The 23261-nt window shown below is 47.7% G+C and overlaps 1 protein-coding gene across 2 annotated transcripts; it reads left to right on the forward strand.

Moving 5' to 3' along the window:
* Positions 1-11331: 11331 nt before the first annotated feature.
* Positions 11332-22238, forward strand: mgat3b (beta-1,4-mannosyl-glycoprotein 4-beta-N-acetylglucosaminyltransferase b). 2 transcript variants are annotated; one of them, XM_056586169.1, is made up of 6 exons: positions 11332-11906; positions 13492-13750; positions 15492-15519; positions 17136-17679; positions 20670-20952; positions 21723-22238. In XM_056586169.1, exons 1-6 carry the CDS (start codon positions 11887-11889, stop codon positions 22221-22223), a joined length of 1635 nt encoding a protein of 544 aa, XP_056442144.1. In that variant the 5' UTR covers positions 11332-11886; the 3' UTR covers positions 22224-22238. The 2 variants fall into 2 exon arrangements, with proteins under 2 accessions (XP_056442144.1, XP_056442143.1); XM_056586168.1 differs by lacking the exons at positions 11332-11906; positions 13492-13750; positions 15492-15519 and adding an exon at positions 13873-14011 and having other exon boundaries at positions 17006-17679.
* Positions 22239-23261: the final 1023 nt, after the last annotated feature.

The following is a 23261-nucleotide window of genomic DNA, read 5'->3' on the forward strand; positions in this document are numbered from 1 at the left end:
CTTGTGGCTATGTGGGGGCAGCTTATGTGCTTAAAATACGTAACAGTATGTGTCAGACAGATAACTGAGTTAGTGATGAATGGGGTCCGGTGCTAACCTGCACAATGTGAGTGTTGAGCCCATAAGCTTCTGTATACCTCCATCCTTCTGCTGTCAATGGGCCTCTTTGCGCTCGGCAACATCACTGAACCCGGGGCCCGCAAGTGTTTGGTTACTTCTGGAACTCCATTACATGTTTAACGTGCTATTAAGCTCATCGTCTTATCCACAGAGCAAAGATTTCTTTAATCAGGTTTGGAATACTTGAGGGTTCTGGAGCCTCATATGCCCAAGTTGTAACGGTTCTAGATCCTAATTGGCCCAATCTCGTGCACTTCTAGTTCCCCAATGGAGCAGCCTGTGGTGGTTCTGCTTTGACTTTTCACTGTCGCATGTATAAAACAAGGTACAAGCTACAAAACTGGATGCTAGCCAAGTGCTAATGCATCCTTTCCCCGCAGGGCCTGCCATGAATTTAGCAGAGTTGCTTCAAGGTGCGGCTCCTCATCTTTCACCGTTTGCTAATCGGTTGAGGCTTCAGTAGGAAATGGACAAAAAAAACCAACGCACACTGGAAATGCTCAACACTGAATGAGGGATTCATCAATGCTTCATTTGAGCTAGTTAACATTTCTTAATGTAAACAAGGAAGGTTTGTGTTCGAGGCACTGAAAGGAGACATACTCATTTGCAAGTCAAATAAGAAGTTTGATGACCTCATGGTTGTACGTGTGTGTTTGATTATGTGTGCGAGCGTGTGTGTGGTGTGCATCCACCACCTAATGATTTCAGTCCATTCGTATTTCTCAATCTATCCATTCTCCATCTCTCTGTCTCCCACTCTCCCTGGCTCTCTCTCTCTCTGTCTCTGTCTCATTACAGAAGTTCTTCATTCTCCTCCCTCTTCTTCCTTCAGTGTTGGTGTGTATCCATAGTGTCCTCTTTCTCTCTATGTGCTGCTGTTGTTGCTGTTGGATACGTAAGCTAATCACTTCATCTGGTGCTGGTCTCAGATCTGCGTTGTCCACACTGGAACACTACCTGCCGCTTCAGCCCCGACAAGGAAGTAGCAGTAGCCTTGATTGTTCGTTTTTTTAGCTGTCCTAGTATTTTAAGCAACTTATGAACCTGGGTTTAAGCATTGTGTCATGGTACCATTAACCTTCACGTCACATTTTACATTCCTCACCATCCTTGGAAGGAGGGATCCATTTCTCAGTGTTCCTCCTACCAGATTCTTCCTTGATGAGTAGGAGGGTTTTTCCTTGTACTTTTAGAGGGCTTAGGGTCACATTATGTAGGGCCTGTGAAGCCCTTTGAGACTGGAACTTGGAATAAAGGCCATACAAATAAAGCAGACTTGATTGACGAGTAGGAGATGAAGGAGGAAGCAGAAGTCCTAGTATGAGAATTTAAGTCATGACTGAAGGATACGAGTAGCTGGAGAAACTACATGTACTAGTATGCCAAGTGCAAGTAAGAAGGCTTTAATATTTAAAGTAGAGGATGTAAGAAGAAAGGGATATATTTACAGTTGATTTGTGACCCACCACTTCCTTATACTCTGTTGTTTCCCAAAAGAAACAGTATCTGTGATCATATCAATGAGTGCCTTTCTCCCCTTGATCGTTCCTTCCCTCATATCACATAGCTAGGAGCTTCATGAGAGCCGGGGTCAGCTCAGCCCCTTGGCACAACTTGAAAAGAATATCAAAGTATTAGTGGGGCGGGGACTGTGCTGAGGTGTGTGTGTGTGTGTGTGTGTGTGTGTGTGTGTGTGTGTGTGTGTGTGTGTGTGTGTGTGTGTGTGTGTGTGTGTGTGTGTGTGTGTGTGTGTGTGTGTGTGTGTGTGTGTGTGTGTGTGTGTGTGTGTGTGTGTGTGTGTGTGTGTGTGTGTGTGTGTGTGTGTTCTTTTTCACCGTCAAATGTATAAAACAATTTACAACTGGATGCTAGCCAAGTGCTAATGTACCATTTGCCGCAGGTCCTAGCATGACTATAGCAGAGTAGCTAGAACGTGCGGCTTCTCATCTTCCCTGTATGCTAATCCGATGAACCTTCAGTAGGAAGTGGGCAAAAACCAACACACACTGTTTCTAATTTTGATGAAATGCTCAACACTGAATAATGGCATGAGAATTGCTCATTTTGAGCTACTTAACATTTCCTAACGTACACAAAGAAGGTTGGTGCTTTTTGTCTGAGGCAATTAAAGTCATGCTCATTTGCAAGTCAAAACAACTCACCTACTTTGTAAATTCTCACAACCTCTTAGACCTAGTGTTCACCTCCTGGGCCTCTTCCTCCATAAACTTATGTTACGGACAAGGCATTGTGGTTAAGGTGTTTAGGCCAAGTGATTGATCCAACAACTGAAGTTTACCTTGTCTCATCCGTCATAAGGTTGCTTGTCCCATCCAAACTAAGGCTTGGGTCCTTTCCAGTTGAACAGCTACAGCATACCTTTAACAATGCTAGGATTACCTGAAAAGGTTTGATTCCCTTTTCAGCTCAACTTATTGAGCAAGGCATATACACTGCCGGGGGTCAACAACAAATTTTCCAGCGTAGAGTGTGAACGGAAGATTAACGATCTCGCGGTCTTGTCTTCACACAGAGGCACATTTGACCACACGTAGAATTTCTCATTGAGGACATTTGAATTATCAGCGGCTGAAACCATAGCAAGTCAGAAGGGAGGCAGAATAAATAGACCCTAGGCCAAAATATACACGCTCTGCCTCGCAGAGCGCCTCAGCTCTGTCCGCGGTGTCAGCGCTCATTGGTTAACAGGGGGGCAGTATAAGGCCATGCATGCTTTACCATAGCCATCTCGGCTTGAGCATTGCTGTGTAACCGCAGACGGGGGTTTGATTCCCTGTCTATCTCAACTTGCAGAGCAAGGCTTTGACACACAATAAATAAATGAATTCAATTGAATCATTGAGTTGTATCTTGTATTTGCGTGGAACGCCCTGAAACCACACCATTTACATTCAATGCAAAACAACTCATGGTGAAGTTTACTTCTTCTTCAAACCTGCATATTTTCTTTACTAACTTCCCTCCTCCGACCGACCCACCTGCTTTTACACCCAGCAGATTATAACGGGTAAGGTGACTTCTATTTTTCTATTTGCCAATTTGATCCTGTTTACCGTCAAGTAAATGTAGGGTCAAAAAGATATGTTGAGGGCAACTCGTCAGCCCAGCCTCTGTCTGTCTTCCTTCTCTGTTGTTCTCATTCTCTACTTTCTGTGTCTCTCTCTTTCTCTTTCTGTCTGTCTGTTTTTCTTTTTCCCTCTGTCTCCAGCTAAAAGATATCTGCGTGCGAGTGGAGGTCCTCTCTCACTTTCACAACCGCTCGCATCTCTCTCTCCCTGTCAGCCCGACTTTCTGCTCTTTCCCCCTTGCTGTCTTCACTTCTAATCTGAAATCGTCTTTCAATCTCTGTCTTACTTGCTTTCTCTCTTTCTCTATCTCTCTCTCTTTCTCTCTCTCCCAGGAGCCCTGGCTGTGGCTAATGACTGCCTGCTCGTTCCCCTCTCCCCATGTGTCATCTCTCCATCTGTCTCTCCTTCCCCTTGCCGGGGTACACCCATTAACCTGTGATTAGTGCGGGCTAGCTGGTGCTAAACGCGTTCCGTTTGGTGTTTCGCAGATTTTAGCGCTGGCTTGCGCTCCATCCTTCTGTTGGTCATTAGCCACCTGAACATCATCCAACAGCTGGCCAGTAAACGTAACATAATCTGAACTTTGTTCTTTTGCATCGTCACCCTAAAGAAGTACCGGATGTGTCGTGTGATTTGCCAGTGAGCAGGATGGTTTTTCACAGTGATAGGTATGCTGGGTGTGTTCCTGACGGTATCTCCTCCACCTTTGCATCAGTGGTTTTCACTTTTTTAATCGGTTCCATTACGATCCTTAATAGGATCTGTCCATGGTTTCATTAAAACCCCATCGCCAGCCCATCATTCCTGAGACATCTAATGTGGTATCTTCCTGACCTATACCAAGTCTAATTGGATGAGTCCATTATGCTGGCTTTTAATGGGATTATTTCCTTGACAAAGGGATCACAGCGATTTCCCGCTTCTAAGCATCCGGGCCGAATGCAAGTCTCACCTGTGTACTTAGACAGCGAGAGGTTTTGTAAGAGAGACCATAGCTGTCTGCGAGCCATCTCTTCCGGGCATGTCTGTTCATTGTTGAGTTCGACACTGTGGGTGCATTCCAATATTAACTCCTACGTACTCCGTTCTATTGCTGGTTCACAATACCCTCGAAGAGAAAAGTATTCAGTAGCAGTTCATTGTGAAGGCGGACAGTGAGCACTGTCGAGAGGAGACAGCTGAGTGTCTTCTGCGTCATTAAAGGCCATGTCAACTGTTGATGATGTAGGGCCCCACAACTTCAGAATCCTGGGCGTGTGTAAAGACATCATCGCAAAATCCCTAGAGCACTTCTTCTGTTGGATACACCAAGACAGTTGATCGCCGACCACTTTAGGCTGCTTTCTTTACCATACTTTGTTATTGGACAGCGGGTGCAATGCTATTGTGCGGAACCTCTGGAGGCTTAGGAAGCAAGGGCTAGCGTCTACAGCGACTATCGTAACACTTTGAGAGTTCTTATGGTGCTATGGTTTCCCTTTCCCTCTGGGATTGCAGATTGCATCAGTAAGGAGGTCACAGATGCTCTGAAATTTATTTCACCCTGTGTCAAGGCTTTTTTTGTTGTTGTTTTTGTTTGTTTGTGACTTTCTAAGACCCACAAACGAAACAACAACACCCAAAATATAGACTACTTTCCTTATATCACACTTGCTTTTAACCCCCACACACACACACACACACACACACACACACACACACACACACACACACACACACACACACACACACACACACACACACACACACACACACACACACACACACACACGTCATGCCATCGCAAGGCAAATTCAATAGTTGCGGCACAAATGAAAGCGGCATTTCTTGCCATTGCGTGTTCCCGACTCTGTCCTCAAAATTATACATGGCGAAAGATACAAGAAGCGCTTAACACATTCACTCTTTTTTCATTGGTTTAGAAGATAATGGTGCACCTGGGGACAGCAATGCCCTAGAGGAGGTCCTTACTCGGTTACAAAGTGGGGGCCGCCCGGTCCCCTGTGATTACAGCTGGTCTTAACCCAAACTAATAGCTTGGCTCCACAACCGCTACACTAACCGCTATGGAGCTAGCGCCAGTGAAATTAGCGGAAAGGCTCCCGATGCTATCTGGATCACAGAGAGAGCAGAACCGCTACGTGGATCATTAGGTGGGCCAAGCCGGTAAAGTCGTGGCTTGGCCCAACCTGCAATTTCACTGTCTTGCCTCTGTAAAACCGAGGGGGGGTATATTCTGCTTTTGTCAAGGAGACAGCTTTCTTGGTTCAATGGAGAAGGCGGGGCTACGCATGGAGAGTTGACCTATTTAGAATAATTTGCATAATCTGAGTGTAGGCTACAAGTGCGATTAACTATTTTGCAAGTACAAAAACGCTGTCATATTCTTTATTTTGCTGACCACTTGTTTTTTATCTTGACGAAAGCCTCATAAGGAACATTCTACTGCTGCTTTCTCGTAGATTGCACACCATCTTCCCCCGTCTTCGTTAAATGCGAATGCATCACCTTCTCTCCCATGATGGTCAGCAGTACGCGGATTTCACCGTCTCTCCAGTGAGAACTACTCATGTTGATATCGCTGCTTGTCTCTGTTGTAGAGACAACACAGCAACCTCTACCAAAGTCCCGCCCCTGGTACCGCAATGCCGTCACATCACATTTACATGAAAATGAATCCCGATTCAAGATGCAAAATCAAGCCGGTATATTATCTTGGTAAGTGTAAACGCGCGGACTATGCCGTGAAAAAGGCGGGTATAAAACAGGCATATTTGGCAGTGTAAGAACGACTTCAGACCTTCAGACTTGCTAATGGATGGATTTTCTTTTTAAATGCTTGGTTACTTCATCTAGAAATAGATCTACAAAGCATCTTGTAAAGTTGTACTCACACATCGTATTTGTGAGTGTTATATAAGCATCCCGTCAAGTTCCCACTGCTGCTAGCAAGTTGTGCTCATGGTTGAGCAGATCTGTGACTTAAGTAATAGCTTAACACCCTAATAGCAAACCACACATACTCATCAGCCTACCCTTATTGCTCTCAGCATGCAGAAGCGATTTGGCTAATCCAACATTTAACACATTAGCATCTCAACACAAAGGCGATTGATGGGTTTCATCACGTGAATTATTGCACGGCAGCTTTTCATTTGTGGTAAACGTTAATATAAAAGCAGGTGTGTTCAAATTAAGAACACAGGGGAATTAAATTATAAATTCCACCCGCGACCTAATGACCTACACTCGTGGTAGGCTTTAGGACTGGGGTATAGTGACTGTAGTCGAACCGCACACAAGGGATTTCTTGATGGGAAGTGAATAGGACAACAGTAGACTAATGAGTTGTTGTTGTTAGCTCTGGAGTCTCAAGGACATAGCAATAAAAAAACGGTGAGAGCAGTGGAGTACCAGGCAAAGAACCATCCTGCATTGTAAATAACCTCAAATATTTACACAGATGTGCTAGAAAGACCTCTACATGAATCGTCTTGAATCCCACCAAAGTCCCACCAAAATAAAATAATGTTTGTAATTATCTCATGGTCAAAGAAAGAAAGAAACGTAGTAAATAAGAACACTGAGCCAGACTGCGCTTATGCCTTGAACTGTGGGCGCATCACAACAGCATTAGAGGATGGACCCTGCAATAAAACGATCAGTGCAGAGGAGCCGGGAACAAAGTGTTCTTATTGAGGATTGTCTGAGTCGGCCTCTGGGAATGGGATATGGGAAACGTTGGGCAAACGCAAGACTAAACAATGCACCTACATTTTACTAGAATCACCACAAACCACCCTCCACCACTAATATGGAGATGGTGGGGTGAATGGATGAAGAGATGGATCTATTAATGGATAGATGGACAGGTAGATGAATGAATGAATCTTAAAGGAGAATTATCCTTTTCATACAAGGCAGTGAGACACTCCAAAACTAGGTTCAGTAGGAGCAGAGAGAGAGAGAGAGAGAGAGAGAGAGAGAGAGAGAGAGAGAGAGAGAGAGAGAGAGAGAGAGAGAGAGAGAGAGAGAGAGAGAGAGAGAGAGAGAGAGAGAGAGAGAGAGAGAGAGAGAGAGAGAGAGAGAGAGAGAGAGAGAGAGAGAGAGAGAGAGAGAGAGAGAGAGAGAGAGAGAGAGAGAGAGAGAGAGAGATTTAAGTGCTGAGTGAGGTGGGGAGTTCTCCTTCTGTCGGAGCGGGGTGCTGAATTATAGATGAGGTCAGGGAGGTGGAGGTGGCTTTCCAACCTCATCACCCCCACCACGCCCACACTCTCTTCCTAAACTCCCTAGCACAGACCCCCCTGTTTGTTTTCTGATCTCAGACATGAAACCATGTACAGTGCACACACACACACACACACACACACACACACACACCAACACCACACACACACACACACACACACACACACACACACACACACACACACACACACACACACACACACAAACAGTCCAGTTTGCTGGTCCCAAACACCTGCTTCCTAGTTATCATCAGCTCTTCCTTTGGGGACACACTGCACATCAGCATGGTCTGTAGGTGCAACTCAAAGGATGTATGAGCACCGATAGTGGCACTTACGGTAAACTACTGGGAGGCACGGGCAAATACGTTTTGGGAGTAAGAGATGTATGTCAAGAGTCTTTGCTTATCGACACAGAAACTCTCACACCTTTGTTTGCTGTCTGACAGAGTTAAGTTCCACATTGTGAAATGAAAAAAGGAGTGGTGAAAGACTAACGGCTCCAAAACAAGTGGTTGGGCAAATAAGGAAGTTTCTCTGTGTATAAACAAGGAAATCATTCTTAAGCCAGGAAAACCAGCAAACACTGCGTGCTAGGTGAGCTGCACTTAGGTCAAACAAATTGACATGGTTAGTAAATATTTGATAAGTCGAATAGCTTATGCGACTACCGTCTTGTCTTGAAAAGTACTTTTTTCCTCGTTTTCATAGCCCCCGTTCTGCACTGGGGTAATATAGCATTTGCTACACCGCTGTTATCTAGATGCCTCTGTACAAACATTGGAAAAATACAAAGAATTGGGGTTCAAACATGTACTCGTAAACGAATAATGGTCTAATTGTCCTGATTCGTGTGGCTTATTCAACAAGAGTTTATTTGGTTTTTGGATCGCTACTCAGCTGTGAAGATTTGTACGCGTGGTGAGTGGGATTAGCCATTACAAGCTGTTTTAATATCAGACCTGCCCTGTGACTTAGTGCCATCACAAGTTGAAGTGTCCACCTAGATGTACGATGGCTAAATAAGACTACCGGTTGCTACGGTCCACTGGTAAACTGATCTGTCCAGCATACATCTGTATTCCGGGGGGAGAAAGGATTCTCTTAAGGTGGATTGAGAGGCGAGGGGATCCCTTCACATCGACCCAATAGCACACAGTTATTTTTCGGCCAGTAGCACATAGGATGCGGCCCTGTTAAGGCCAGTAGCCAATAGGATGCTCCCCTGCTGAGACACGTAGCCAATTGGATGCACTCCTGGTGAGGCCAGTAGCCAATAGAATGCAGTTCTGCTGAGGCCAGTAGCCAATAGTATGCGCTCTTGCTGAGGCCAGCAGAAAATGGAACTGTATCATTTTCTGCAGCTACTCAGATGTTTTGTGTGTGCGTGCATGGGCGTGTGTGTGGCAGTGGTGCACACATCATCTACGTATATGTAGGGGCTCATCTTTTAATGGCCACGAAGCAATTAAGAAAGTGGACTGACGTAGCAAATCTAATCCAACTGTGCCCCCCACTGACCCAAATTCCCGCCCCCCCACACACATACACACTCACTCACTCAATCTCTCTGTCAAACACACACACTCACTCAATCTCTCTCTGTCACACACACACACTCACTCTTTCACACACGGCACGCACAACACAACACACTCGTCTTTCTCTTGCACAGACACGCACATTCACCTCCATCTTAGAGCGAGTCCGAGCAGGGCATGCACTGCCTAACAAAGAGGCCTACAGTGAGGGATAAAATGGCAGGTGGGAATCAGGGGACAGCTTCCTCACTGGTCATTGACAGACAGCAGAGCCATGGGAAGCTGGAGAGAAGCAGACCCAAAAGGGCCCAGGTTGGGTATGTGTGTTGACTGTTTGGAATAGGGGACTGCTGACATGCATAGATAGATAGATAGATAGATATATACTTTATTAATCCCGGGGGAAATTCAAGTATCCAGTAGCAGCCGAAAACATACATAAAAACAGTGCAGATGGATGTGCAAAAATACAGATATAAATAAATATAAATAAATAAATAAATAAAATGTCCATTGTTGTTATCTATTGTCCTCCCTGCCTTTACTGGGAGCTGTTGTACAGTCTGATGGCCAGGGGGACGAAAGAGTTTTTTAGTCTATTAGTGGAGCTGGACTGGGACAGCAGTCGGCCACTGAAAACACTCCAGCCTGGTGAAGGTGTCGTGCAGAGGGTGGTGGGTGTTGTCCAGGATGGACAGCAGTTTGTCCAGGGTCCTTCTCTCTGCCACTGTCACCAGAGAGTCCAGCTCTGTGCCCACTACTGAGCCAGCACTCCTCACCAGTCTGTCCATTCGACCAGCGTCTCTCCTCCTGCTGCTTCCTCCTCAGCAAACCACAGCATAAAAGAGCACGCTGGCCACCACAGACTGGTAAAACATGCATGTGATGACATTGGAAAGGACACTGTTTGCTTCTTCTTTTTGTTCTGTTTGCATGATGGGATATGAGACATACTAGTTTTGGGCACATTTTCTTATATTCTTATTTTTACACATATGGTGTCCCACCTCTGCTTTGTCCCGTTTTACCAACCTGTCCAAAGGTCAGGATAGTCTTGTGGTGATGAGGCTTGTGTAACTCTCAGCCGAAAGGTTCCCAAGTAAGGTCGTCAAACCCTACCTGCTCCTGAAGGACATTTTAAAATATCATGACTTGATGACTAGAAATAGCCGTTAGCTGCTTTGGATGAAAATGTGTGCTAAATGACTTAATCGTCAACTGTGCCGTGTTCCTCACACTAAATTACATTGTGATGGTGAAGCCAATAGTGTCTGAGTGCTGACGTGAACATCTTTTTTGTACGCAACTTCTCTGCAACATTTTACTGCCAGACCCTTGCAACATACATGGAGGCAGCGGGTGGGTTGAGAAGCCAACATGTACACATGATGAACCTGTGCCTAGACTCTAGAGAGTGGCGTGTTAAGCACTGGATAAGCCATGAATAATGTATCACTCCATTTATGAGGAAGTGAAGCTAAGATTGCAACATTTGTTACCACAAAATACAATGGTGTGTGAGAAAATGTGTTCTCTGTTGGATATTGGTAAGGAGCAGATTTGACATTTGATAATTGTCTGTAACCCAATTTACTTTCATTTCGGCTCCCCATGCCACACCCTCCATGCTGCCATGACAACAGACAATGGCTAGACTATTTCAATACCCACCCCCACCCCCAGACAGTCCTCTCTGGTGCTCAGCCAAAAAGACACACACGAACAGAAACAAAAGTTGTTTGTGTGTGTGTGTGTGTGTGTGTATAACAGTGTCTGAAAGATGAAGTCCTAATTCCTGTTCCTGGCTTCCAAACTGACCGTATGTTGCAGTTGTCGGGTAGGATTCAGGCGATGCGTTCTAAACATGGCTGTGCATGCTACACGCCAACCAGATGCCTTATACTGGGCTCCCCAAAACAAAAGACACAGGGTGGGGATGTTTAAAGCCATTTTACTGTAGAAGTTTGTAGCTAATGATCCATGGCCCTGGTGGTCCATGTTGCAATTCAGGAGATCTCTCCCTGAGCGTTTGTGTGGTTATGGCTGGTTTAACCTGTGCACACTGATCAATTAATGCACAACAGGTGTGTGGCCTCACCCAGCCCCAGAGTCCAATCAGACCGACTCCGGCCAGGTGAGGCTGCTCGCCAGGTTAGCTGCTCGCCAATGAGATGGTCCCGCCAATGGAATAGTACAGCCTCACAGGAAGTAATGTAGCTGGATTGCGTTACCAAGGGTTACTAACCTCTCCGTGATTTCTCTGTAATTACTAAACAAGAAACAACACAAGGGCTAAGAAAACGAGATTAACTGATTTCACGCCAAGTAAGTAAGACTGACACCCTGGAAGCCAAGGTATTGATGTAGTTATTTTAGCTTAGTAAATACCTTACCTAATGGACCATAAACCTTGATTTCACTTCATTGAGGCGTTTATAATTCAAAAATATTATGTTTGATATGATTTGATATTTGGTCTAATAAAAAATAAAAAATAAATCCTGAAAGCGTAGGGCCAATGCTGACCAGGAAGAGGTATATTTTCACCGGCCAGGGGGAAGAAATCGACTGGCTAATAGATTTCTTTTGCACGTCCTTTCTCAAAGATACAATCATGCAACAAAGACTAGCTAGACCGGTTATCCCAATGGTTTTTTGTCCCTCCTCTTTTTTCTATTCTTTCTTTCCGTTGTACACCGTTTTGTCATATAGACAACGTCTGCAGTCAGGGATCTGTACACTACCAAGTAGGAGATTAGAGGGATAGTGACAGCTAAGGACCAGAGAATGGCCTGCTTGTGACAGAGAATGGACTGATAGTGACCAGAGAATGGCCTGCTAGGGACAGGGAGTGACCAGCTAGTGACCAGAGAGAATACTCCAACCATGTGTTTTTCTTCGTATATGTGAGTAATGGGGCATGTTTTTTTACTGTGTGTGTGTGTGTGTGTGTGTGTGTGTGTGTGTGTGTGTGTGTGTGTGTGTGTGTGTGTGTGTGTGTGTGTGTGTGTGTGTGTGTGTGTGTGTGTGTGTGTGTGTGTGTGTGTTTGTTGTGCTGGATGGATAGTGGTTAGGGTGTTCCCTGAGTAAGATGCCGCCTGACCCAGCCTGATCTTATAATAATAATAATAATAATAATAATTTTATTTAAAGGGCGCCTTTCAAGACACTCAAGGTCACCTTACAGAGCATAAAGTTATAAGACAGAGGTTAAACATGAAGAATTAATAACACTCAAAAGACGACTAAAGTGAAGGGGGGGACCTCACTAACCACCACCAATATGTAGCACCCACTTGGGTGATGCACGGCGACCAATCGACGCCCGAACGCTCACTACACACCAGCTTGAGGTGGAGAGTTAGGGATGAGGTGGAGAGTGAGGGAAAAGAACATTTAAACTATCGACAAATTCCCAGTAACGATCCGTTACTGGGAACCTAAGAACCTAGCCTCCAATTAATTAAAGATTCACTTTGGATTTAAGCATGTAGTGTTTCCTAGTTTCCCGGCCAATGAAAAAGTCATTTTATTAACACAGTCTCTTGGCTAAAAGACTATCTTGTTTGCCTGAGCATCCTGTTTGCAGTGCATCGTGGTCTTTAACAAACCGCCTTTGACATTTCATCTTGTGACAACTTAACTGCTCTTCCGGAAAGCAAACAAAGGTGCAAGAGTTTCTGTGTCAATAAGCCACGCCTCTCCTACTCCCATCACTTATTAGACCTCCGAGTGCTCTACTGTAAGCAGCAAGTAATATGAAGAACATGTTCCACTATCGGTGTTTACACATCCTTTTGAGTTGCACATACCTGTGTGTGTGTGTGTGTGTGTGTGTGTGTGTGTGTGTGTGTGTGTGTGTGTGTGTGTGTGTGTGTGTGTGTGTGTGTGTGTGTGTGTGTGTGTGTGTGTGTGTGTGTGTGTGTGTGTGTGTGTGTCCACCTAGATGTGTGACGCTAGATGGGCAACGTTTGCTACAGTCCACTGGGTAGGCTGGTAGACTGATCTATCCAGCACACATCTAGGTGGACACGCCCACCTGTGGTGTTATAAGGGAGAGATTTCCGGCTTGTAACGGCTAATCACACCCCACCTGGTGGCATATCATGTGACTTTAAAATACCCAAACCTTTAGAGAATGCCTTTAACCCAATGTGAGGCCATTGAGCTGCTCAATAAGAAATGTTGTGTTATTTTATCAAGCATGGGTGTGTTAATGATGATAGGACATATGAAAGGAGAATTGTGTGTGTGTGTCATTGTGTGCGTGCGTGTGTGTGTGTGTGTGTGTGTGTGTGTGTGTGTGTGTGTGTGTGTGTGTGTGTGTGTGTGTGTGTGTGTGTGTCTGTGTGGTGTACGGCCACGCTGCTGGTGGTGTGCGCATTGGAGGAAACAAGCAGGTTTCTGATGGCCGACCCCATATCATCATAGCCCGCTCTGACTCTTACACATGTCTCCCCTCTCTCTCCCCTCTACCCCCCCGCCGTGCAGGATGAAAATGCGAAGGCACCGGGTGTTCCTGCTCTGCACGGTGGGCCTGTGCGTCATCTCCTTCCTGCACTACTACAAGGCGCTGCACTACGTGTCGCTGCTGCGGGAGCTGTCGGCGCCGTACCCCAACATCAAGTCCTTCATCATGGTCACCGGCTTCTTCTGGCGGGAGCAGGGCATGGCCGCCACCCCGCTCAGCCCCGCCCCGCCCGAGGAAGCCCCGCCTCTCAGGCCCCACCAACGCCCGCCCGATGCCAAAGTCCACCGAGGGGCGGGGGCAGCAGCAGCAGCAGGAGGTGGAGGAGGAGGAGGGGGAGATGGGGGGGTTGGAGGAGGAGGAGGAGGAGGAGTTGGGGATGAGCTGGCCGGGGCAAAGGATGCCATGGGGGGCCGCGAGGGTATGGGGGTGGTGGGCCGGGCGGGGCTGGAGATGAGGCTCAGGGAGGAGCCGGCGCCGCCCCCTCGGCCCTGGAGGAGACCGGAGCAGGAGAACGTCGGAGTGGGAGACGCAACGTCGCAGGTGCGTTCCCCGGCGGAGAGCATCCTTAGGCAGGTTAGCTGGTTAACCACGGCCCTACAGCACCTGCAAGGTGGGGGGGGGGGGGGGGGGGGGGGGGGGTGATTAGGGATTCAATCCAAGCTTTAAAGAGCCCATGCCATTAAAATCACATTTTTCCTGTTGTTTGTTAAATAACATAGGTCTGAATAAGTTTGTGAGCTGTGGTAAGTTTGAAATCTATGCAGTTTGTCTGCTGAATGCAATAGGCAATGAAAGGAAAAAGGCAGAAGAAATGAGCCAATCTGGATAAGGTGACACTGTGACGTAGCGTTGTCAAACTATTATTCAAGACCCTGCCCACTTGGTTGGTTCGTAACCACCCACAAGAATTCTGAAGGAGTCGTGATTGAGCTAGTGCTAAATGCTAATACGTGTATGGTAGTTGCTTAGTTCGTAGTAACAGGCTAGTTACAGAATTTTGAATGCAATGGCAGAACGACATCGAAGTACATGAACTGCGACATGCTGCCTGCCGCCGGTTGCCGCGGCGCGAGGCACCACCGCCGCGAAGCACCACCGCCCGGCAGCGGGCAGCCGGGCGGTGGTGCCTTGCGCCGGCAGCAGGCAGCAGGCAGCGCGCGGTTCTGGCTACTACAGATTGATGTGGAAGTGGAAGAACCAGAGACGTCGGAGAACCCGACGAAGTCCTTTGTGATTTATTATATCGTCTGAACGTGCACACAGCTTTTGGCCGTGATAATATGTATTATTTGATATAGATATCTATGTATTATATGATATTATTTAGATATAGAGCTCCAGGACTGTAACGCAAGTGTTGTACACTTCCTTGTTATTTGGATAACCGTTCTGCTGTTGGTGTGATGGCATAACACGTCGGACTCTCGTCTATGTTATTTCTACAACTAGACCCGTAGTGGGGGTTATCTCAGCCATGGTTGAGAATGAATTGGGGGAAAGGAACTTTGGCTTTGACTCCCTGAAGTCATGAACCACGACATGGAGGAGAAAGGGATTGTTGACCGCGGTCGTCTCCCGCCGGAGCCTATGGACCACCGCCTCGGCTTCAGGATGCGGTGATTAGCGCTGACCGCTGCCGAGGCGGCGGGAAGCAGGGCTTAAGCGGGATACATTCGCGGCCAACAATCCCTTTCTCCTCCATGTCGTGGTTCATGTAGCCTACTTCAGGGAGTCAAAGCCAAAGTTCCTTTCCCCCAATTCATTCTCAACCATGGCTGAGATAACCCCCAATACGAGTCTCGTTGTAGAAATACCAGAGACGAGATTCCGACGTGTTATGCCATAACACCAACAGCAGAACGGTTATCCAAATAACAAGGAAGTGTACAACACTTGCGTTACAGACCTGGAGCTCTGCTCTATATCTAAATAATATCATATAATACATAGATATCCAATCAAATAATACATCACGGCCAAAAGCTGTGTGCGCGTCCAGACGATATAATGAATCACAAAGGACTTCGTCGGGTTCTCCGACGTCTCTGGTTCTTCCACTTCCACATCAATCTGAAGTAGACGCGGTCGTTTGAGATTCATAATAACCTATCGTCTGGAGGCTCACACAGCTTTTGGCCGTGATAATATATATTATATATTATATGATATAGATATCTATGTATAATATGGGTTTCTAAGAGCCATTGCGATACATCCACCGTAAACAGAGCCCATGGTACCGTGGCTACAAGCTGCTCAGGGCCAGGTGATAATATTATGTATTATATGATATAGATATCTATGTATAATATGGGTTTCTACGAGCCATTGCGATACATCCACCGTAAACAGAGCGCATGGTACTGTCAGTGGCTACAAGCTGCTCAGGGCCACACCCCCACCCCCCTCCTTGACCTGCCTTGACACGCCCACCGTATACAGAGCGCATGGTAGTGGCTACAAGCTGCTCAGGGCCACACCCCCACCCCCCTCCTTGACCTGCCTTGACACGCCCACCGAAACAGCGCGTTTGGGGGAAGCTCAATGTGCGACTGTTTCGGAGTGACTGTAACTCTGCACCACAGCTGAATTTCGGGGACTTCTTTGAATACTGTGTTTGTGGCCCACTAATACCTATATTAAAGCATCATAAAATAGAATGGCATGGGATCTTTTATGTTCTTGGTTTGAACCCCAGCACTCCGCCTGTAGACATCCTTGAGCGAAGATTCCCCCTGACCCATACCTGCTCCACTATAATAGCAGGCCTGTCGAACCAGTGACGCAAGTTATTAATGTGCGCATCATGTGCCAAGCCGCCTGCCGCTCACACACACCCACAAAGCACGTACGAAGAATTCATACACCGCGAGCACGCACATGCGCATCAACACACACGGACACTCACACAGACGCGCACACAGACACACACGAGCCCGCACACACCGCACGTCAAGACAAAGGCAGCGACACATACACGGAAGCGCACACACTCGCGCACACGCACACACACACGCTCGCGCACACACCGCACGTCAAGACAAAGGCAGCGACACACTCACCGAGGTAACGACACACGCCCAGGTATGCTATGTGTGACTGCCGGCTACTGCCAACTGTCTTGACCAGGACACTGGAAGAGTTATTTGATCGCAATGATGTTTATTATTTTCAGAAATTTGTTACATTATCAACTGGGGTTTCCACATTAATGCTATGGATTTAATCACAAACTCTAGTTTGGATAAAAGCGTAATTTAAATGAGTAAATAGTGTATAGAATGTTGACTGTATATTAACGTCACAAACGATTGTTAGCTATCTGGAAACAGATCGGGTTTGCTGAGTGGGCCTGGGTTCCACAGTGGTATTGTAAAGCAGCACAAGCACCAGGTTGTGTTATCTCTTGGGTAGACTTGGAGATGTGTACGGGGGATGTATTCAATACCTGCTGAATGCGGTTACGGCGTGACTTCCTGCTCCAGCTTAGTTCAACCCCCTGCGCTGTTTCTGACCCCTGTCCGTCTTCCCCAGGAGAGAGCTGAGGACCGCCTCAGGCGGTGGGACCTGGGCCTCAATCCGGACCCGCCGGCCAGGCCGGACCCCGTAGCAGAGAAGCCCCTAGTGGAGCACCCGGCGGGCTTCCCCAAGGGGGGATCCTCAGACCCCCTGGAGACCATGGGAGACCTACACACCCGGACCTACCAGCTCAAGGACGACCGCACCTCCTACTTCGTGCGGACCAAGGCCGGAGCCCTCTGCTTCCGCCAGGGCACGGAGGTCACCCTGAAGGAGGAGCCTGGGAACGGGAGGGCCCCCGGAGGAGGGCCCCCGGGCCCCGGCCAGAGGCGGCCCCTGGAGGCCCCGCAGCAGCAGCAGCAGCAGCAGCCGGCAGGGTCGGCCTCCACGGCGGGCCCTCTGCGGGTCAAGCCCCGGGCTCGCGGCGGGAAGCGGCTGGTGAAGTGTGTGTGCCGGCCGGGCTGGCACGGGCCCTACTGCGGGGTGCCCACCATGGTGTACCACTCCAACATGCCCACCAAGGAGCGGCTGACGCCCAGGGAGACCCCGCGCCGGGTCATCAACGCCATCAACGTCAACCACGAGTTCGACCTGCTGCACGCGCGCTTCCACGAGCTGCGGCAGGCCGTCGACCTCTTCCTGATCTGCGAGTCCAACTTCACCGCCTACGGCGAGAGACGCCCCCTCAGGTGTGTGTGTGTGTGTGTGTGTGTGTGTGTGTGTGTGTGTGTGTGTGTGTGTGTGTGTGTGTGTGTGTGTGTGTGTGTGTGTGTGTGTGTGTGTGTGTGTGTGTGTGTGTGTGAGTTTCAGTTTGATGAAGGACAGGGTTTTCTTTCGTTCCTTCTCTCTTTCAGCCCTTCAGTACCTCACATCATCTCCGTTCATCCTTTGAACGCTGATGAATAGAGAGCTCCACATTATTAGAATTGTATTGTTTTCAGCCAGCCTTTCTTGGCTGTAAACCCGTGTCATTTGTCCGTGTGCGTCCGTCTTCAGTAAGCATCCAGTAGCATATTATCAGTTGTTGAATATCACCCGCTCCGTCAACGGTGTGACTCTTTATCACAGCCGTCGTTGTGTCACCGGCGTGACCTTGTATCTGTTGTTTACTTCTCACTGTCACGGAATTGGATGCCTTCTTCTGTGACACCCGCTATATGAACATGGCGGGTCATTTTGGCACCCGCATGAAACAGAATGTCTTGTTGGAGTTGCAGAACGGTGCGAGGCAAGCGGCTCGGAGATGCCTGTACCTCACGGCAGGCCATAGTGTTGAGGGGGGGGGGGGGGGGGGGGCGGCAAATCAGTCCTTTGTTTTGAATGATTGCTGAGTTGATTAGGATTATCCAAGAATCTTTATGGAGTTTGTAGAGTTTGGAGTTTAGATCATTTCATATCAAAATGTATATTGCAATGGCCTTGGAACTAATATCATCCTACCATCTATTCATATTCTGGTTGCCTTTTAGAATGGAAGAAGGCAAGAAGAAATAGGAGGAAGTTAAGACTTCCTCCCATTTCTGGTCTTAACTTTGTATTGATATATATTATATTGATCAGCATCAATCAACATGAAGGAGGAAGCGCCAGTAGAAAGTCAATAATTGGATATCTGTTGGAGAGCTCGAATTTGGCCCTTCAGCATGTGCTGTGTGGCCCGGCCCATGGCTTTTAAAACTCTGCCCAAGGGCCCCAATAACCCTGTCATGTTTTTCTTGTATATCATGTATATGTATCATGTTTGTATGTGTGTCATGTGCAGAGGGGACAAACGTATTGACATTCATTACTCAAGTAGAAGTATAGATACTAGCGTTTAAAGATACTTCTGTAGAAGTTGAAGTATCAACTCAAGCTTTTTACTTAAGTAAAAGTATAAAAGTACTGGTTTCAAAACTACTTAAAGTATTAAAGTAAAAGTAATGCAAGGGTAAAAAAATGCCATTAAGGACAAAAGCTTAGCTCGTGCGACAGGGGCCTATAGAATTACAATCAGCTTTTTTGCCAAGAATGCTCACACATACAAGTAATTTGGTCTCTGCATTTATCCCATCCATGAATTAGTGACACACACACAGCACACCTCTATAGTAGCCTGGTTCTACCAGACTCTCGTACTTCACTTCATTTCATTTCATTTGTACAGAGAGTCTGGACCTAATCAATTGACAAACGTTAACTCACTTGAAGGCGGGTGTCTGTTGAAGTTTAAAATGATTGGATCTGCCCAGTGCCACTCTGGATCTGCCATAACCAATCGGCACCAGAAAACCAAATTACATACAGCAGGTCGAGACCTAGTACTGAAGGGAAATTCAAATTGAGCGGAAGTACTTAGGCGGGCGGAGCCGGGCTACCTCTATAGCACACTGCCCCACTTCCCCCAAAATAACATTTTTCTAAAGGCCATCCACTGACTATAATGTTAATGTTGAAAAAATTGGGATGCACCTGTTTCAGACACATTTATGCCCATTGAAAATGAACGCATATTAGTGCAATGCAAATACATTAAAGAACCATATACTGTATGTGTACTACTGAGCATTAACATGTGTTTCATGGAGCGGAAGATATGATGACTAGTTTCCTATAAGTATTGGAATGGTGCAAAAAGTCAAACTTCAGAGGCATGTTATCAAAAGCCTTTATTGGGAATGTAAATGTATGTATCCAAGCTTAGCTGTAGGAATTTAAGATGTAACGAGTAAGAACTGAGTTGTTTTTGCATCCAACCATTTCAAAAAATTCTTCCAGGTATGGCCAGGGATGTGGAAGGGTTGGCTGGTCTTCTTGGCTACCAACCTCCTCACTGGTGCTTGGTTGGGACATTTCGCTCATCTACGTGTGCTATTTTGTAGCTGGAATGTGGAGCGATTTATGTCATGTCAGAGAATGTAGACGGGCTCTGGTCATGCGCAGGTGCCATGGATCGCGTATAAACCAACAGGGTGTCAGAATGGTATATGTTTCTATTCTCATCCAACCAATCAAATTCACTCTATCCGATGGCGCGAATTATCTGGATAGGTTTTTTGGTTTGTATTTTTTTGAACGCCGGCGGAATAAAAACAAGCCGAAATTAAATAGGAGCAACGAGGCCATTTTTAAATAGTAAGGAGTAGAAAGTACAGATAAGTGTGTGAAAATGTAAGAAGTAGAAGTAAAAAGTAGGCTGAAAAATAATTACTCCAGTAAAGTATAGATACCCAAAATTTCTACTTAAGTAAGGTAACGAAGTATTTGTAATTTGTTACTTGACACCTCTGGTCATGTGTATGTGTCCAGAACAAAACGTCTCCCCCGGGTGACCATGAAGTGTATCTCAGATTTCAGACTTTATTGTCATTGTGCAAACTTGTACAACGAAATTGGGGTGGTGCTCCCTACCCACAGTGCAAAATAAAAAAATCTGATCTGATCTGATTGGCTAAACGCTAATCCCTTCTGGTTGCTCCTGCCCCTCCCGACTCAATCAGGGCACTATTAATGTGCCTCCAACTTCCTTCCTGTACTCCAACGTCCTCCCTGATCCCCAACTTCCTGTCTGATCCCCAACTTCCTGCCTGATCCCCAACTTCCTCCCCGATCCTCCCCGTGCGTCCAGCACCGAATGTCTGTGTGTATTGATGTGTATTGATCTGATTGGCTAACGTGGTTCCCCTCCCGCCCCTCCCAGCTTTCTGCAGCGGCTGCTCAACGGGACGTACGACTATGTGCGGCACAAGATCGTGTACGTGTTCCTGGACCACTTCCCCGAGGGCGGGCGGCAGGACGGCTGGATCGCCGACGACTACCTGCGCACGTACCTTACGCGCGACGGCATGGCGCGAGTGGGCGGGGTCCGGCCCGACGACGTGTTTGTCATCAACGACGCCGACGAGATCCCCGCGCACGAGGGGCTGCTCTTCCTCAAGCTCTTCGACGGCTGGACCGAGCCCTTTGCCATACACATGCGCAAGGTCTGTGGGAGAGAGAGGGGTTCAGGAATTTCAGTGTGGATTTAAGGTTGTGTGTGCTTATGTGTATGTATGGGCATGTGGTGAGGTTAAGCGAGTACGTGTGTGTGTGTGTGTGTGTGTGTGTGTGTGTGTGTGTGTGTGTGTGTGTGTGTGTGTGTGTGTGTGTGTGTGTGTGTGTGTGTGTGTGTGTGTGTGTGTGTGTGTTTGGTGAACTCACCGAGGGGTGGTGTGGGTTTGTTTTGGCGTGATGTAATCCCATGTGACTGGTGTTGTGTATCTGTGGTGCCAACGCCTCGGTTATTTGGAGCAGCAGATGGAAAACTGTCGCATTAAAAACAGAATGAAAACAGAATAAAATTCTCATCCTCTTCCAACAGAGAGAGAGAGAGAGAGAGAGAGAGAGAGAGAGAGAGAGAGAGAGAGAGAGAGAGAGAGAGAGAGAGAGAGAGAGAGAGAGAGAGAGAGAGAGAGAGAGAGAGAGAGAGAGAGAGAGAGAGAGAGAGAGAGAGAGAGAGGTGTCCCGGAAACGCAGACATATTTCCCCTAGGTAAGATAATTAGTATAAACAATAGAATTGAAAACCACGATGCACCATACATAGTGCAGAAGTGCTTCCCCAACTTCCTGCCTTTTATTAAACTTCCTTACTGTACGGCAACTTCCTCCCCGATCCCCCACTTCCTCCCTGATCCCCAACTTGCTCGCCATTTTTCCCGACCTCCTTCCTGCCCGCTAACCCATTTGTAACCCCCCCCCCCTTTTTCCTCCAGTCCCTGTACGGGTTCTTCTGGAAGCAGCTGGGCTCCCTGGAGGTGGTGTCGGGCTGCACGGTGGGCATGCTGCGCCAGGTGTACGACGGCGACGGCATCCGCCTGCGCCGCCGCGAGTACTACACCATGCCGGGCTTCCGGCGCTACGAGAACGACACGGGCCACATCCTGGTGCAGTGGTCGGTTGGCAGCCCCTTCCACTTCGCCGGCTGGCACTGCTCCTGGTGCTTCTCGCCGCACGGCATCCACCTCAAGCTGGTGTCGGCGCAGAACGGGGACTTCCCGCGCTGGGGGGACTACGAGGACAAGCGGGACCTGGGCTACATCAAGGACCTGATCCGCACGGGGGGCTGGTTCGACGGCTCATTGCAGGAGTACCCCCCCACGGACCCCAAAGAGCACATGTACGCGCCTAAGTACATGCTGGAGCACTACGAGCACTTCGGATACCTCCTTGACAACCCCTATGCCCGGTCGGACGCCGCCGCCCCCGCCGGATAGGGGGCAGGGCTCGGCTTGGAGGGGGTGTGGGGGGTGGGGGGGGGGTGGCTCCGTCCGGGGTACGCCTTGGTGCGGGACGGGGCTCTGTGGGCTCGGAGGGTGGGGCTTACAGGGATTGGAGGCGATGGCGGGCGAGGACCCCATGTGAGTTCTGGGATCCCGCTTCGTACAGACAGGGACACCTGACTGTAAGCCTCGCTCTGATTGGTCCCAGGAAAAACGGACTAACGCTGTGAGTGGTCCCGTCCGATGACCGCCCCCACCGAGCTCAGAGTGCTAATGGTCGCCGTTAGCGCTCGTGCTAATCTAAAGAACCGACACTAAAGGTGTTGCCATAAAGGGAATCAACAGATCACATCCAGCGTGGAATGTTTTTGTTTTGTTTTGTTTGTTATGGCGGGGATCTATGGAGAGGGAGCGAGAGAGCCCCATGCGAGTGCATCCACTGGATTTAAAAGCTGTCACTGACCACAACGACTATAAATGAACGCCATGAGTTAGTGGTGGTGGAGGCGAGGGGATCTTTAGGGTGCTTGGGGCGTCTCTGTGCTCCGAGCAGCGGACATTTTTGTAGGCATGACGAAAAACCACTGGAGGGAAACCAGTGACATAGATCACACATCCAAATCAGAGAGTCAATCACTGCAAGCTTTGAGGTAGCTATACCACCCCTCTGGTCATAATAAGGGAATTGTTGTCTGTTAAGTGTGTGTGTGTGCTCAAAGCCCTCCTTGCCGCATGACTGGTCATGTCCTGCCACAGAATTTGTCACCTCTATGTTTTTGTATTTTTATTATGTTTTTTTGTTTTGAAAAATGACAACAAACTTACTCCACTGTGTGTGTGTGTGTGTGTGTGTGTGTGTGTGTGTGTGTGTGTGTGTGTGTGTGTGTGTGTGTGTGTGTGTGTGTGTGTGTGTGTGTGTGTGTGTGTGTGTGTGTGTGTGTGTGTGGAGATGATGCTCTCAGCAGGGGTCTGGGATACACAGTGGAGAGGGAAGACAGTAATAAAGGAGGAGAGATAGTAGGCGATCGCAAT

The sequence above is a fragment of the Gadus chalcogrammus genome, chromosome 3, assembly GCF_026213295.1.
Source record: "Gadus chalcogrammus isolate NIFS_2021 chromosome 3, NIFS_Gcha_1.0, whole genome shotgun sequence".
NCBI classification, from domain to species: domain Eukaryota; kingdom Metazoa; phylum Chordata; class Actinopteri; order Gadiformes; family Gadidae; genus Gadus; species Gadus chalcogrammus.